This window comes from Suncus etruscus, chromosome 18, assembly GCF_024139225.1.
Source record: "Suncus etruscus isolate mSunEtr1 chromosome 18, mSunEtr1.pri.cur, whole genome shotgun sequence".
In the NCBI taxonomy this organism is placed as follows: domain Eukaryota; kingdom Metazoa; phylum Chordata; class Mammalia; order Eulipotyphla; family Soricidae; genus Suncus; species Suncus etruscus.
This window is the reverse complement of record NC_064865.1, coordinates 43,234,418-43,250,038: the sequence shown is the minus strand read 5'-3', so window position 1 is coordinate 43,250,038 and position 15,621 is coordinate 43,234,418. Positions and strand designations below refer to the sequence as shown.

Below are 15,621 nucleotides of genomic sequence, written 5' to 3'. Positions count from 1 at the left end.
AGCCGCATGCAAGGCAGATGCCTTACCGCTGCACCATCGCTCTGGTCCCCCTGAATATTTAAAGTCTTTTGCTTCTATTATTGATAGTTTTTTAGCTTCTCAACATGTACCTAATATAATTTTGTCACATCTGTATTCAAACTAAAACTTTCTGTTCTGTTTATTAATGTTGATTTTGAAGTCCTATGTTACTTGACTACAAGCTTGTCCCAAGCACAAGACATCCTATAATTTGATCAGAGTAAGGATATTACTGAAATTACATTTTTAAATTATGACTTGGTTTTTACAACTTTCTCATCTTGGAAAAATAGAGTTCCTTGAGTTTATTTTATTTTATTTTATTTTTTTTGGTTTTTGGGTCACACCTGGCAGTGTTCAGGGGTTTTTACTGGCTCTATGCTCAGAAATCGCTCCTGGCAGGCTCGGGGGACCATATGGGATTGCGGGATTTGAACCACTGTCCTTTGGCATGGAAGGCAGGCACCTTATAATCTCTAGGCTATCTTTCCGCACCCCCCCCTTGACTTTATTGTTACTTTTTTTGTTCTGACATTTTTTTGGGTGGGGGGCACACCCGGTGACACTCGGGTGACTCCTGGCTATGAGCTCAGAAATCACTCCTCTCTTAGGGGACCAAATTGCAGTCCATCCTAGGCTAGCGCAGGCAAAGCCATTGCCTCAGTACTCTGCGCCACCGCTCTGGCCCCATTCACTCTGACATTTTTAAGCTCCTACCTGGTGACTTGACTCCCTAGATTAAACTCTTAAATTATAAACCAGAAAAAAATTGCTTTTAGATTGCTTTTTAAACCTTTGGTTTAGACATGGAAAAAAAGGGGGAGAATTTTGAAACCAAAATTAATAGTATTTTTAAAAATGTTTAATTCTGGGGCTGGAGAGATAGCATGGAGATAGGGCCTTTGCCTTGCATGCAGAAGGACGGTGGTTCAATCCCGGCATCCCATATGGTCCCCCGAGCCTGCCAGCAGCGATATCTGAGTGTAGAGCCAGGAGTCATCCCTGAGCATGGCCAGGTATGAGCAAAAAACCAAAAACCAAAAAAAAAAAAAAAAAGTTTAATTCTGAGATTTTATTTGGTAAGATGTGTGATTTTATATCTGTGTGGGGTGTGTGTGTGTGTGTGTGTGTGTGTGTGTGTGTGTGTGTGTGTGTGTGTGTGTGTGAAATTTTCCTATTTAAGTTTTATTTCTCTGAAATAAGAAAACCATTTTAGGCTCCCCCATCCCCCTTTTTTCTTTTAAAATAAGGACCAGGACCAGAGTTACTTGTAGGTAAGGCACTTGTCTTGCATGTGGCTGACCAGGATTCATTTCCTGGTACCCATTGTAGCCCCCTGAGCTCACCAGCTGTGATTCCTGAGCCAAGAGCAAGCCAGGAGCACCTCTAACAGTATGGGGTGGGGGTGGGGGGCTTGATATGTAGTGCTGGGAATTGAACCTGGGGTCTTAAATGTGCAGATGTTCTTGCCTCTTGAAACATTCTGGACTCCCAAGAAATCTTTTTCTTAAATGTGAGATGGTGTCTAAAAAATGACACCTAACAGTGGAATCAGATTATAGTTAAAAACTTGGACACATTTATCATTATTCATAAACTTAAGAAATACCTATTTGACCATTGTCTGGGTTTGTCTCCTTGCTTAGGCTGTATGACTTGATGCAAATTACTGAACTTCAGTAACTTCTCTGCTTCAGCATCTCAGTTTGTTTTACTTAAGGCTTAGAGTTAGAGACAGGCTAAGGAGAAATAATTCCTCTAGAAAAGGGAGCTGCAGGCTGTGACCTGAGTTGTTTGATTGTATCACAGGGCAGCCCATTCATGTATGTTTATAGGTATCTGGCTACTTGCCGGCACTGTAATGGTAGAAGTAAGTGGTTCTACCAGTAACCCTATGGCCTGGATTGCAGAAAACACAGAAGAAGCGTGCATACCTTTAGTCTAGCTTCTAGCATCTAGAAGATAAAATATCCATTTTGTTTCCTTGTACTTCCCCAAACAGAAAATTTCTCCCCGCAAGGTGATATATCTTTAGTTTCTGTCTTATGAAGGTTTTCAAAATAGTTATTTACTCAACGCATAAGTGGAGGAGCTGAGTACGCAGTTCAGGTTTCCTTTATGTAGGAGGTTGACCCCTTGCACCCAAAACATATAAATAGATAGATTTTATTAGGAAACTAAGAAATATCTCAGTGTCTGGGTTAATTTAAAATTTAAAAAAATATTTTTAATTTCATGTAGGTGGGATTAAATCATAATCATGCATGGAAAGCATGTTGAACCACATCCCAGGCCCTTGAATTTGCAGTGTTAGGGCTTTTATCTCATTCATTTTTGGGTGATATCCAGTTCAGGTGGGGATCAAGCCTTGACCTTCAGCATGTGAAGCAGGCATAGAATGAACTTGTTAATGTCCCAAGGTCACCTTGACAAGTCATAAAATGGATAACTAAAAATATTTTTGTAGGGGGTCAGAGAGATACATTGAGGTAGGGTGTTTGCCTTGCATGCAGAAGGACGGTGGTTCGAATCCTGGCATCCCATATGGTTCCCCAAACCGGCCAGTAGCAATTTCTGAACGTAGAGACAGGAGTAACCCCCAAGCGCTGCCAGGTGTCACCCAAAAAACAAATAAAAAACATTTTTTTTAAAATTTGGACAATTGGGCCTTTTACAAGAGTGGCATCTTTTTAAGTTTTTGGTAAATAATTTCAGCAGTGGAGCCGGAGAGATATAACATGGAGGTAAGACGTTTGCCTTGCTTGCAGAAGGATAGTGGTTTGAATCCTGGCATCCCATATGGTCCCTCGAGCCTGTCAGGAGCGATTTCTGGGTGTAGAGTCAGGAGTAATTCCTGAGTGCTGCCAAGTGTGACCCCAAAACAAAAATAATAATTTCAGCAGTTACTGATAAAAGAATGTTAGTTAAAATAATGCAAATTCAAATCATCTTTAGTGAAGCAAGATAGGGTTTTATTGCCTTTTTATATGCTTTTATTAATTATTTTTGCAGTTACAAAGTTGTTCTTGATTGAGTTTTAGTCATACAATGTCCCAATACCCTTCACCAATGCACATTTCCTGTCACCAGTTTCCTCAGTTTTCCTCTTGTGCTGTCTCCTGCCCTCCCCCATTTGCCTCTGTAGCAGACATTTTTCTTCTCTCTACCTTTTTTTCTTTTAGATACTGTGTGGTTTGCAATATTGTTACTGAATGTATATGGTGCATATTACTTTAGTCCCTTTCAGCACCCAGTTCTTGTCCAGAATTATTATTTCCAACTCATTGTCATAGTGGTCTCTTCTTTGCCCCAGCAGCACCCCTCCCTCCTCTCTTGTGACAAGCGTCCTACCATGGACTGGTTCTTCTGCCTTGTCTCTATTGTATTTAACTATTGTTACCATGCCATTTTTCTTTCTGGTTTTTGGACCACACCCAGCATTACTTGGGTTACCCCTGTCTTGTGCTCAGGAATCACTCCTGGCAAGCTCCAGGGAGCATATGAAGTGCCAAGGATTGAACTCTGGTCAGTCCCATGCAATGCAAATGTCCTACTCACTACTATCACTCCAGTCCCTATCTTTTTTATATATATATATATAGGTATATGTATATTATAATATTTATTAAATATAAATATGTTTTTACAAGTGAGTGCATATCTATTCCTCTCCTCTGACTCATTTCGCTCAGCATAATACTCTCTATATCCATCCATGTATAGCAGATTTTGTTACTTCATTTTTCCTCACAGCTGCGTGAGCCACTGGAATTGTTCCTAGATTCTGGTTACTGTGAATAGTGCTGCAATTAACATAGTCGTACAGAGGGCTTTTCTGCATTATGTTTTTACACTACTAGAGTGCCCAGGAGCAGTATTGCTGGGCCTTATGGGATCTCTCAGTTTCAAGTTTTTTGAGGAATTTCCATGTTGTGGTGGACCACTTGACATTCCCACCAGCAGTGAATGAGAGTCATTTTCTCTGTGCATCCTCACCACCAAGATTAATTTCTGGGGCCGGCGAGGTGGCGCTAGAGGTAAGGTGTCTGCCTTGCAAGCGCTAGCCAAGGAAGGACCACGGTTTGATCCCCCGGCGTCCCATATGGTCCCCCAAGCCAGGGGCAATTTCTGAGCGCTTAGCCAGGAGTAACCCCTGAGCATCAAACGGGTGTGACCCCCCAAAAAAAAAAAAAGATTTCTGAGCACAGAGCCAGGAGTTTAAGTGGGTTGTTTTTCTTAAGGATTAGAGTCAAAGGAGCACAGTAGTGTTAGAGTGTTAGGTGTTAGAGTGGCAATTGTTGTTTGCATAGGCCCACCAAAATATGAGGGGAATGGAAAGGAATAACCTTGGCCTAAATACAAGGAGACCCTACCCCTCAAGTTTCTTGGCATAAGACCAACTCTAGGCTCCAGGCAAACTAGTTTGTCCAATCCAGGTCATTGTCTGTAGTGCCAATACACTTTTATTTTTCACACAGTCTCTGTTGTTGGTAACATGTTTCTGTATTAAAGATCCTGGAATCTGCATATCCTACATTGCAGTCAGGATGGTGCAGAGCGTCCTCTCGTTTCACCTCACAATTAAAGGGCAATGCAGAGAACCCTGTCCTGTAAGCAGGTCGTTGTTGTTGTCAAGTCTTCTTAGTGTTAAGGGAAGTCTCTTGAGCAGGTCAATGTCAGAGCAGTGGTAGGGTCTTCCCTGGTAGAGGATTGCTTCCAGGTGTTGTTATAAAAAACCTTGGATGTTTTGTTGATAGCTTCCCTGGTTCAGGAGTGAATGGAGGATGTACTCATGGGCTCTTTAAACATGAATGAGGTCCTACAGTAATATTCAGTTTATGTGCTCTTATTTTCTGGTAAATAACTTGTTCACATATTTGAAGGAAGATTATTAAGTTGTCACTTTGGGATGCTAGTAGACTCGTTTCAGTGATACTATCATGGATCAGGCAAACACGGCTGTTGAAATTACTGTCTAGAATTTCAAGAGAAATTCTCTGCTACATAAATCTTTACAGAAGGAATTGTTTTCTTCCCCCATACAGTAGTCAGACTATTTAAGAATGTCCCTTTATAGGGCTAGAGTGGTGGCGCAAGCGGTAGAGCATTTGCCTTGCATGCACTAACCTAGGACAGACCGTGGTTTGATTTCCCCCAGTGTCCCATATGGTCCTCCAAGCCAGGAGCAATTTCTGAGCGCATAGTCAGGAGTGATCTCTGAGCGTCACTGGGTGTGGCCCAAAAACCAAAAAAAGAATGTCCTTTTATAAGAAATTAAAATTTTTAAAGAAATGAGCATTGCATTCTGTTCTTTTTTTCTTTTATTGTAATAGGAAGTCTCCTCCAAATCATTAAAAAACTAAATCTAGTAGGGAAAGATTAAGTGGTATAACAGGAACAAGCAAGTTAGGTGCTCATCAAAAATCAGGTGTAACTTTTTTTTTTTTTTTTTTTTTTGGTTTTTGGGTCACACCCAGCAGCGCTCAGGGGTTACTCCTGACTCTATGCTCAGAGACCACTCCTGGCAGGCTCGGGACCATATGGGATGTCGGGATTCGAACCATCATCCTTCTGCATGCAAGGCAACTGCCTTACCTTATGCTATCAGACCCCAGATGTAACTATTTTGCAATCAGTTTTCTTATGTAATTCCTAATAAACTTTAAATATATTTAAGACTTAAAAATCCTGGAGTCATTTAGTAGGGGACCCCAGAAATAAAATCAGTATATGCCTAATAAAGTTGATGATTTGGGGAGCGGGAAATGTTTTCTGGGACTAGAGTGAGAGCACAGCCAGTAAAGCATTTCCCTTACATGTGGCCAACCCAGTTTTGATTCGCGGAATCCCGGATAGTCCCCCAAGCCTGCCAGAATAATTTGTGATTACAGAACTAGGAGTAACCCCTGAGTGCTTCGTTGTGGCCCCCAGACAAAGAAAACAAAATAAACTCTCTCTCCTCTCTCTCTTTCCTCTCTCTTCTCTTTCTCTCTTTCTCTCTTCTCCTCTCTCTCTTCTCTTCTCTCCTCTCCTCTCTCTTTTCTCCTCTCCTCTCTCTCTCTTCTCTCCTCTCTCCTCTCTCCTCTCTCCTCTCTCTTTTCTCCTCTCTCTTCTCTCTCTCTCTCTCTCTCTCTCTCTCTCTCTCTCGTTTTCTAGTTTTAGGTACAGTGATTGATCCCTGAGCACCCTGGTTGTGGCCCCCAAATTAAGCTACTTCTTTTCTCCCCCAGTGATGATTTTGTTAGGTGATAAACTTATTAGGTCATGATTTTTGTTTGTGAGGGGAAATCGCTCCTGATAAGTTCTATACCTAAAGTAAAAAAATTATATTTTTAATTTCCCCATTCTTTACTTTTAGTTAGAAAGTTAGGTTTGTTTACCATAGTTGTCTTTGAAAAACCAACTCTAATGCTTTCTCTCTCTCTCTCTCTCTCTCTCTTTTTTTAGGTATTGCTTTCACGGACCTACCGGTAAGATATATATAATTTCTTTTTAAATAAAGCAGTTTTGCTCTATTAGTTTTCAAAAGCCTAAAGATTGAAGTATGAAGTACTAATAATAAGACTGCTTAGAATGAAATACATTTGATACTATTTTATTTTCCAAGTATAGAGGCCCCTCCATTGGTGTGGAGCTTTAGAAATTCAGCTCCACATCACTGTTTTGTGGGCACTGTTTAATGAGCATTTTGTTGTAGGTAACCAATAGTACATCAGGACTGCTGAAATCAAACTACCTGATGTCATTTGTTTGGTGTCATTTGACATTTTTAGTATGTTGTTTCTGTACTATTATTTAGTTCGTCTATATTATGTAGAATTCTGTGCTGGGAATTCCACGAAAGAAAATAAGAGTCCCCTTACATAGTATTTTCTTTGGGCAAGTTCAAGAATAAACAGTTCATTAAGAATAAGGGCTGGGGAGATAGCATGGAAGTGGGGTGTTTGCCTTGTATGCAGAAGGATGGTGGTTCAAATCCCGGCATCCCATATGGTTCCCCAAGCCTGCCAGGAGTGATTTCTGAGTGTAGAGCCAGGAGTAGCCCCTGAGCGCTGCTAGATGTGACCCCAAAACAAAATACAACAACAAAGAATAAGTAAATGCTAGGGCTAGAACAATATAGCAGGTAGCACGTTTGCTTTGCACATGGCTGACCTGAGTTCTATCCCCAGAATCCCCCCATATGGTCTCCTGAGCCCTTCCAGGAGAGATTCCTGAGGGTAGAGCCAAGAGTAACCCCGAGCATTTCTGGGTGCCCCCCACCAATAAAAGAATAAATGCTAAAATTTTTAAAGATCATACTTATATTTTATTAATATTTTGTTTTGAAGATTATACCTTGGTTATGCTTAGGATTGCTCTTTTTTCCCCCAGGGATCATTCCTGGCATTACTGAGTAGGGACAATGTGGAGATCTTAATGTGGTGCTGGAAATCAAACCCAAGAGATTTAGGCACTTTTAAAGAAAAGTAGAGCATCGGGGTGCCAGATACAGAACCTGGGTTGTACATTTGCTTGTCTTTGCTCAAGAGCTGAGCAGACTTTTGAACTAGATAAGAGTTTTGATTATTGAGGAAATAGGGGAGGGGTTCTAAAGTAAGACCAGATCTGACTAGAAGAGTTTGTGAAGTGTGATAGATGTGAGAGAGGCACAGAACAGGAGGAAATGAGTTAGGTTTTGAAGAGGAAGCTAGATGTAGTCTGTGAGAGCTGTTGTAAGGACATGGGCATTCTACAGTTTGAGGCAAAGCCATTGCAATTTTTGTTTTGTACAGCTCAATTTTTGAAGGACCACATGGTAGCTGCTGGGTTGAACAGTAGACTGGAGGGGGCTGTGAGTGTAGAGCCAGCAGACCTGTGAGGAAGCTGTTGTGGGAATGAATTGGGTGATGCTGGGCTCCCCCTCTCGAATGAGAGCCGGTCTAAGCATAGATTTTTTAGTTACCACAGCTAAGACGACCTTGTATATATAATGTGTGTCACATGAGCACGAAGGGGTGAAACAAACAACTGAATAAAACTCTTTATTCAGATCTGGTTGCTGGGCACTCGCAGTGCTCATGGAACCGCCAGGGATGGAATCCCAGGCTCCTGCATGTGCGATGTTATCCCTTTGAGCAGATGATCTTCCTCGGTCCATCATTTAGAATTTGTGTTTATACTTGCTCAACTCTTGTTTTTTTTGTTTTGTTTTTTTTTGTTTTTCGGGCCACACCCGTTTGATGCTCAGGGATTACTCCTGGTTAAGCACTCAGAAATTGCCCCTGGCTTGGGGGGGCGGGGATCGAACCGTGGTCCTTCCTTGGCTACCGCTTCCAAGGCAGACACCTTACCTCTAGCGCCACCTTGCCAGCCCCAACCCTTGCCAGCCCCAACTCTTGTTATTTTATAAGCAGGAATTTTTTTTTTAATTAAACACCATGGCTACATGGTTATTTGTAACACAGTTAGGAAAAGTTATTTATGATTGAATTTCATTCATTCCATACAACACCCTTCACCAGTGAAGATTTCCCACCACCAGTGTCCCCATTCTCTCTCTCTCTCTCTCTCTCTCTCTCTCTCTCTCTCTCTCTCTCTCTCTCTCTCTCTCTCTCTCTCTCTCTCTCTCTCTCCTCTCTCTCTCCCTCTCTCTCCCTCTTTCCCTCACTTTCCCTCTCTCTCCCTCCCTCCCTCCCTCACTTTCCCTCTCTCTCCCTCCCCCCCCAAAACAGTTTTCAAATCACTGTCACTTGTTCCATACCTAAAAATGATGTGACGGCAATAACTGTTAGTCAAGATATGCCCTGACCTTCATATTCAGCGCCTGGCCTTTCCAACATTGAAGTGGGGGAGGGTTATCGGGAAGGGGCTCCATAATGCCCAGGGCCTCTGTGAATGCCTAGTGTGATTTTTTTGTCTAGCAGTTTTCTACTTGGCTTACATGCTGTTGCTGAGCTCAACAGTGCTGGGGAGTGGGGACCCAATGGTACTTTTGTTACGTCGGGGTTCTACAGGTAGGTTGGGGTGGGCAGTGCCAGGGATTGAATCAATTCCTAGAGCATGCAAGGCACGTGCCCCAGTCATTTGAACTGTTGTTCTGGTCCTTAAGCTTCTCTTGAAGGGTTGATGTGTATAGTGTTTTATTTTTTTTTTTAACATGAAACCGTTTTCCTTGATATCAGAAGGGCTTTTTCCTAAGAACTACTCGCAGTAGTTCTTGGAGGCCCTGTGGTACGTAGTCCTTGGAGGCCCTGTGGTACTGGTGCTCTCAGTGGGCACATGATCCCACCACTGAGGCTATTCATGGGGCTCAAGAACATTTTCCAAGAGTTCTCCAGTATGGCTGACTTTACTCCCCCTTAATACGGATTTAATTCATCACTTTTTTTTTTCTTGTTTGTTTGGGCCAAACCTGGCAGTGCTCAGGATGGCTTCTTTTGGGGCTTGGGATCAATTGTGGTGTGGGATTGAACCTAGGTTTCCACATCCAAGGCACTGCATTAGCATTTTAGCCCTATCATTTTTTTTTTTTTTAATTTTTGGGGTTTTGGACCATACCCGGTGACACTCAGGTGTTACTCCTGGGCTATGCACTCAGAAATTGCCCCTGGCTTGGGGAGCCATATGGGACGCTGAGGGATTGAACCACGCACGGTCAGTCCTGGGTGAGCCACGTGCAAGACAAATGCCCTAACCCTGCGCCATTGCTCTGACCCCATGCCCTGTCACTTTTTTAGTATTACCAGAAGGCACTCACCCAAGGTTTTTGTAAATAATCTGAAGTGTATCACTCCTTGATTGTGCAGAAGTGGTTTATTGACTTAGTAATTGTTTCAAGAGTTTGTTTTCTGGCAGTTACCTCAGGAGAAGCTGTCACATCACAAAGTTTTCAGTGAGTTTTTCTTTTAAGAGTTTCCACTGATTCAGAGACTTGCATTGTAGAAGCTTCCTGGCAGGATCGAAGATACTTGGTTATAGGATTCCTTCCATTTCAGATATGATTGGAAAGAGAGAATGAGATGCTCAGAGATTATAAATGCTCAATCTACAAATTGTTATTATTCCTGCAGAAAATCCTATATAATACATAGAAGAAACCAAAGTTATAATAGGAAAATCAGTTTTGCTAAGCCAAGGAAGTTTGGCTCAATAATCACCAAGAAGCAGCATCATTATTATTATTATTATTTATCATTATTATTACTATGATGATGATGATGGCCTTTTGGGCCATACCCGGAGGTGCTAAGGGGTCACTCCTGGTTCTGCGCTCAGAAATCACTCCTGACCTTGCACAAGGCCAATCTAGGACGAACCCTGGTTCAAATCCTGGCATCTCATATTGTCCCCTGGGCCTGCCAGGAGCAACTTGTGAGCACAGAGCCAGGTGTAAGCCCTGGGATGCCATTAAACCAGGGTCTGTCTGGGTTGGATACTTGTGAGGAAAACGCCCTACCTGTTATCTCTCCAGTCCCAACCAAAAAGCATTATTAAATAAGCAGTGGTGGGAATTTGTTTGGATCTAATAAAAAGCACATATATTCCTAGGATTGTGTCAAACAAAATACAAAAGTATAATGTTAAGAATATTTATAGTGGGTGGGCACTTGCATTGCAAATACCTGACCTTGGTTTGATCCCAGGACCCCATATTGTCCCCTGAGCACGACTGGAATAATTTCTGAGTGCAGAATCAGGAGTTAGCCATGAGCCAGTACTGCCTGGTGTGGCCTGAAAAAAAAAAAACAAAAAACTTAAAAAAATTTTTTCCCAGATAGATTATGAGCTTAGTAAATAAAAATAAGTAGATTTTAAAAAATTCAACTTGAATGCCAAGAGAACTTGATGGTGGATTGGGTGTGAAAATGTGGAAAGTGGGTTTGACATCAAGAATTTTGACCTTAAGACTTGAAAGAACGAAGATGTCATTTATTTATAAGGAGAAGGCAAGTTTTACGGGTGAGATAGTGCAGAGAGGAGAGAGTTCAGTTTTGGCTAAGTTAAGCAGAGTAGTCAAGCACGTAAGTCAATTAGTGAGCTGGGCTGTACATTAAATTACAGGAGTCATTGTTCATTTGCTAAAAGACTGGTAAAATCAGCATGGCAAAGAAGAGAAAGGGAACTCATCTTCTGAATTCTGAGGCGTTTACATGTTTGCAAGTAAAGAATAATCTAAAAAGCAATTAAGAAATTCATTAGATAGGAAGGAGACTAGAAATTGTGTCTTCAAAACCAAATAAAGAAAATAGCTCAAAAAGAAGTTAATTTGGGAATATAAGCAAATTTTGGTTTTGTTTTTGTTTTGTTTTGTTTTGTTTTTATTATTGGAGGAATATATGGGAAGTCGGGATTTGAACCTGGGTCCATCCTGAATCGGTCGCGTGCAAAGCAAATGCCCTATTGCTATGCTATCTCTCCGACCCCTGCTTGTTTTTTATTGTAGTTTATACTAAGTATTGTAGTCTCTGCTTTGATTGGAGCTGTATATAATATCATTTACAACATAGCACAGTGGTAGGGCATTTGCCTATTTGACTTGTAAAAGGCTGACCGGGATGACCCAAGTTTGATCCCTGGCATTCCATATGGCTCCTGAGCCTGCCAGGAGCTATTTCTGAGCTCAGAGCCAGGAGTAACACCTGATTGTAGCCCCAAAACAAAAACTACAAAAAAAGAACATTTGCTTTTTTTTTTTTAAGTTTTATTTTATATGATTTTATTGAAACCATTGTGATTTACAAAGTCCTTCAGAGTTGGGTTTCAGACAATCAGGGACAATCCCACCCCACCATTGCCCACTTCCCTCCACCAATGTTCCCCAAGTTATCATATTCCACCCCCTGTATAACCGTATAACAGGCCCATTTTTAGTTTAGATTGTTGAGGTTTGGGTCTCTTGATTCCATTGTTGTTGCCATTGGCTTAGGTATTTAGATCTCTAGAACATTCTTTTTAAATTTGCCATTATGAATCATTCAGTAGGTCACACGTTCGTATCTTATCCTATTTTTTTCGTACATACTGAATTTGGTTCAATTCTGAGAAGTAATTTTGCTTGTCAATTTTTATAGATTTTCTTCCTTTATTTCATATACGTCTACATTAGTTTACCTTTTTTGTGGACAAGAAGAGAGTTTGTTTTCTCAGCCTTTAGCAGTGTTTGGTAATCTCAGTCTTTTAAATCTAAATTGGGTGTGCAAAAGTCTTGCTTTAATTAATATATTTTTTAAAGTAGGAATTTATTTTGCTTGTCGTTTTATGTATATGTGTGAGGTTTTAAAGATAAATATATTGGGCCTGAGTGATAGCACAGCGAATAGGATGTTTGCCTTGCATGCAGCCAGCCTGGGTTTGATCTCCAGCATCCCATATGGTACCCCGAGTCTGCCAGGAGTGATTTTTGAGGGCAAAGCCAGGAGTAACCCCAAACACTGCCAGATGTGGCCTAAAACCAAAAATTAAAAAAAAATGTATTTGACTTGACATTTATGGCATGTTTTGTCCTAGGAAGGCTGTATTTTGGGCACAGCTTATTCTCAGTATTGTTTGTTGATACAATTATTTTCCTGAAATTGTCAGTAAAATTGAGATTACCAAAGCATTTCAAAAAAAAAAAAATCTCAGCCTGAGAAAGTAGAATTTCAGAAATAGGGACCACTTAATGAATCATTTTAAAGTCTGGCTTCTTTTAATATCTTAATTTTGTAAGGAGTTTAAGTGAAGGAAATTCTGTGCTAAAAAAGAGAAATGATGGGGCTGGAGCGGTGGCACAGGCCATAAGGTGTCTGCCTTGCATGCGGCTGACCCAGGATGGACCACAGTTCGATTCCCTGGCATCACCTATGGTTCCCCAAGCCAGGAGCGATTTCTGAGCGCATAGCTAGAAGTAACCCCTGAGCGACACCGCGTGGGCCCAAAAACAACAACAACCAAAAATCTGTTTTCTGGGGGGCAATGCAGGGATGCTGGGAATGGGTTGAGGGAGGACAGCGCTGGTGGTGGGAATACCCCTGATTCAATGTCACTATGTACCTTAAATATTACTGTGAAAGGTTTGTAATTCACATTGGTCACAATAAAAATTATTTTAGGGCCGGAGAGATAATGGAGGTAAGGCATTTGCCTTGCATGCAGAAGGACAGTGCTCAGAAATAGCACGGGGGACATATGGGATGCTGGGAATCGAACCTGGGTCTGTTCTGGGTTGGCCACGTGCAAGACTAACGCCCCATGGCTGTGCTATCGCTCAGGCCATGCACACAGTACTTTGTTTTTTGGTCATTTTGGCTTCACTTGGCGGGGGGAGGGTGGGCTGGCCTGGGCTGTAGTGTTCAGCCTTTGCTTACTCCTGGCTCTGCTCAGGAATCATGAACTTCCAGGACTCCTAAATTAGCGCCTAGTCAGCTGTTTAGTCTCTCCAGCCCTGTTGTGCCCTTTTGGACCGTGCTGGTGGGGGTGGAGTGAGAAATCTAATGTTGAAACCGGGAAAAGAGTTTTAGTATCTTTGTCTCTTGCTTATCTTGGAGAATGAGGTGTTTTCCTATCCTGGTGGAGGAGGGAAGGAAAGGTGGAGGTGGGGAAGGGGGGGGGGGGGTAGAGGAGAAGAGGGGGAGAAATCAGTTAGTTCCTGGAGGCCAGAGAGATTGAAGTGAACATATCAGTTCGGGGGAGCGGGGAGAGTGAATAAATGAATGAAGTGAATGAAGTAGTTCCGGAGTAGCCCAGAGCGCTCAGGTGCATCTGCGTGGTTCCAGGCGCCTTCCGGCCGGACCTATAGGGGGCGCCCCCGCAAGCCCACTTCGCTTCCTGCGCTTCCTGTCCAGGTTGGGCTGGCCCTTCATTCCCACGAAGCCGGGCCTGACCAAGGGACGGGCCTCTGGGCGGGCCCGACGAGCCTGTGCCTTCCTCCGTTCCTCCATTTCGTTCTGCCCCGCGGGAGCCATGGTACAGCTTTCTCCTCTTCGCCTTCCCCTGGCCGGGCCCTTGGGTGCGCTGGAACGCGGTTGTGAGGTTGCTGGCCTTCTCTGGAGGCGCCCCGTTCTTTTCTGAGGGTTCTGGGGGGCGCGTTCGGCGGGGCTCAGGGTCCCTACGTGGGGCCGGGCATGGAACCCCGAGTGGCCGTTAACCCCTTCGCTGTGCCTGCGGGCCCAAGGAGGAGGATTTGCTGACCGATATCCTCCTGCCACACCCACGGTTGGGACACTTGGCTTGCTACGCCTTCAACCCTGGTTCGAGTCCCAGCAGGGTCTTCCGAGACCTGCGTGATCCCTGAGCACCACCGCGCGTGACTCCTCCGACCCAACCCAAACCAAACAACAGAAAGTTCAAGAACTGCCCGTACAAAATTCTCCTCAACTGTGAATCAGAATTATAGTGATTGATCGATCAATTTTTGGATTTGGGTCCATTTCAGGTGGTGCTCAGGGCTTATTCCTGACTATCGGTGCACAGGGATCAAGTTCTAGGAGGCTTGGTGAGGTTTGTACGGGGTGGAAACCGGGTTGTCGACCTGCAAAGCAAGCTCTACCCGCTGTACTATCGCTCCAGTCCCAGTGTAAATTAAAAAAATTGAACAGAGGGCCCGGAGAGATAGCACAGCGGTGCTTGCCTTGCAAGCAGCCGATCCAGAACCTAAGGTGGTTGGTTCGAATCCCGGTGTCCCATATGGTCCCCCGTGCCTGCCAGGAGTAACCCCTGAACACCGCCGGGTGTGACCCAAAAACCAAAAAAAAAAAAAAAAAAAAAAAAATTGAACAGAATGTGATAAGTTGGGATCGTATGCGCAGAGTAACTTGTGTTTTGTCCATGCTGTTTCTAGAGATGTGTTGGCTGTAATCTCTATCAGGGTGGCTCTGAGTTATGTGTTTATACTTGAATCTCTTTAACTATGATTGTGTTAGAATTGGGGAAAGTTAAGGAATATTATCTAGGCTCCAATTTTTCCTGATGGTGACGTTCACTGAAATGCTAGTTGTCACAAAGTGTGACTGTTTATGGGATCATTTGTTGGGTAGTTCATCTGCTAGTTTTGGGTTGAGATCTTAAAATAGTCATGGACTACGCTTGTGGACGTTAAAGGTAGTACCCCAAAGGGTGAGGAAGTATAACATGAAAGAGGTTCATGCTTTGTGATTGTGTTCCCTTACAGCCAAATCTATATCCCACCGTGGGTCTGCAGACTCCGGGAGAGGTGGTAGACGCCAACTTTGGGCAGCACCCTTTTGTGTTCGATATAGAAGACTACATGCGAGAGTGGAGAACCAAAATACAGGCCCAGATAGACCGCTTCCCTATCGGAGACCGTGAAGGAGAGTGGCAGACCATGATACAGAAGTAAGTGGGAGACTGAAATTGACCTTATTTGCAACCGTATTTGCTGTTATTGTGGCAGGCCAGGATCCAAAGAGTGGTGGTATATGATGCACTCTGGGATCTTTGGTGTAAGGGAGGTAATGGCCCTGATTTACTGTATGAAATTCAGCTATGAAGGACTTTATAGATCACAATGGTTTTGTTTGTTTGTTTGTTTTTGTTTGTTTGGTTGGTTTTGGGTCACGCCCAGTGGCACCCAGGGGTTACTCCTGGCTCTGCTCTCAGAAGTCACTACTGGCAGGCTTG

At 43.0% G+C, this 15,621-nt stretch overlaps 1 protein-coding gene across 1 annotated transcript in view; it reads left to right on the top strand.

Annotated features, from left to right (window-relative positions):
• Window positions 1-15,621, top strand: part of RANBP9 (RAN binding protein 9) — an 86,201-nt gene that overhangs the window by 50,695 nt on the left and 19,885 nt on the right. Inside the window, exons 5-6 of the mRNA XM_049765245.1 lie at window positions 6,469-6,491; window positions 15,152-15,336. Coding sequence (XP_049621202.1) covers window positions 6,469-6,491; window positions 15,152-15,336 — 208 coding nt within the window. The remainder of the gene's footprint in view (window positions 1-6,468; window positions 6,492-15,151; window positions 15,337-15,621) is intronic.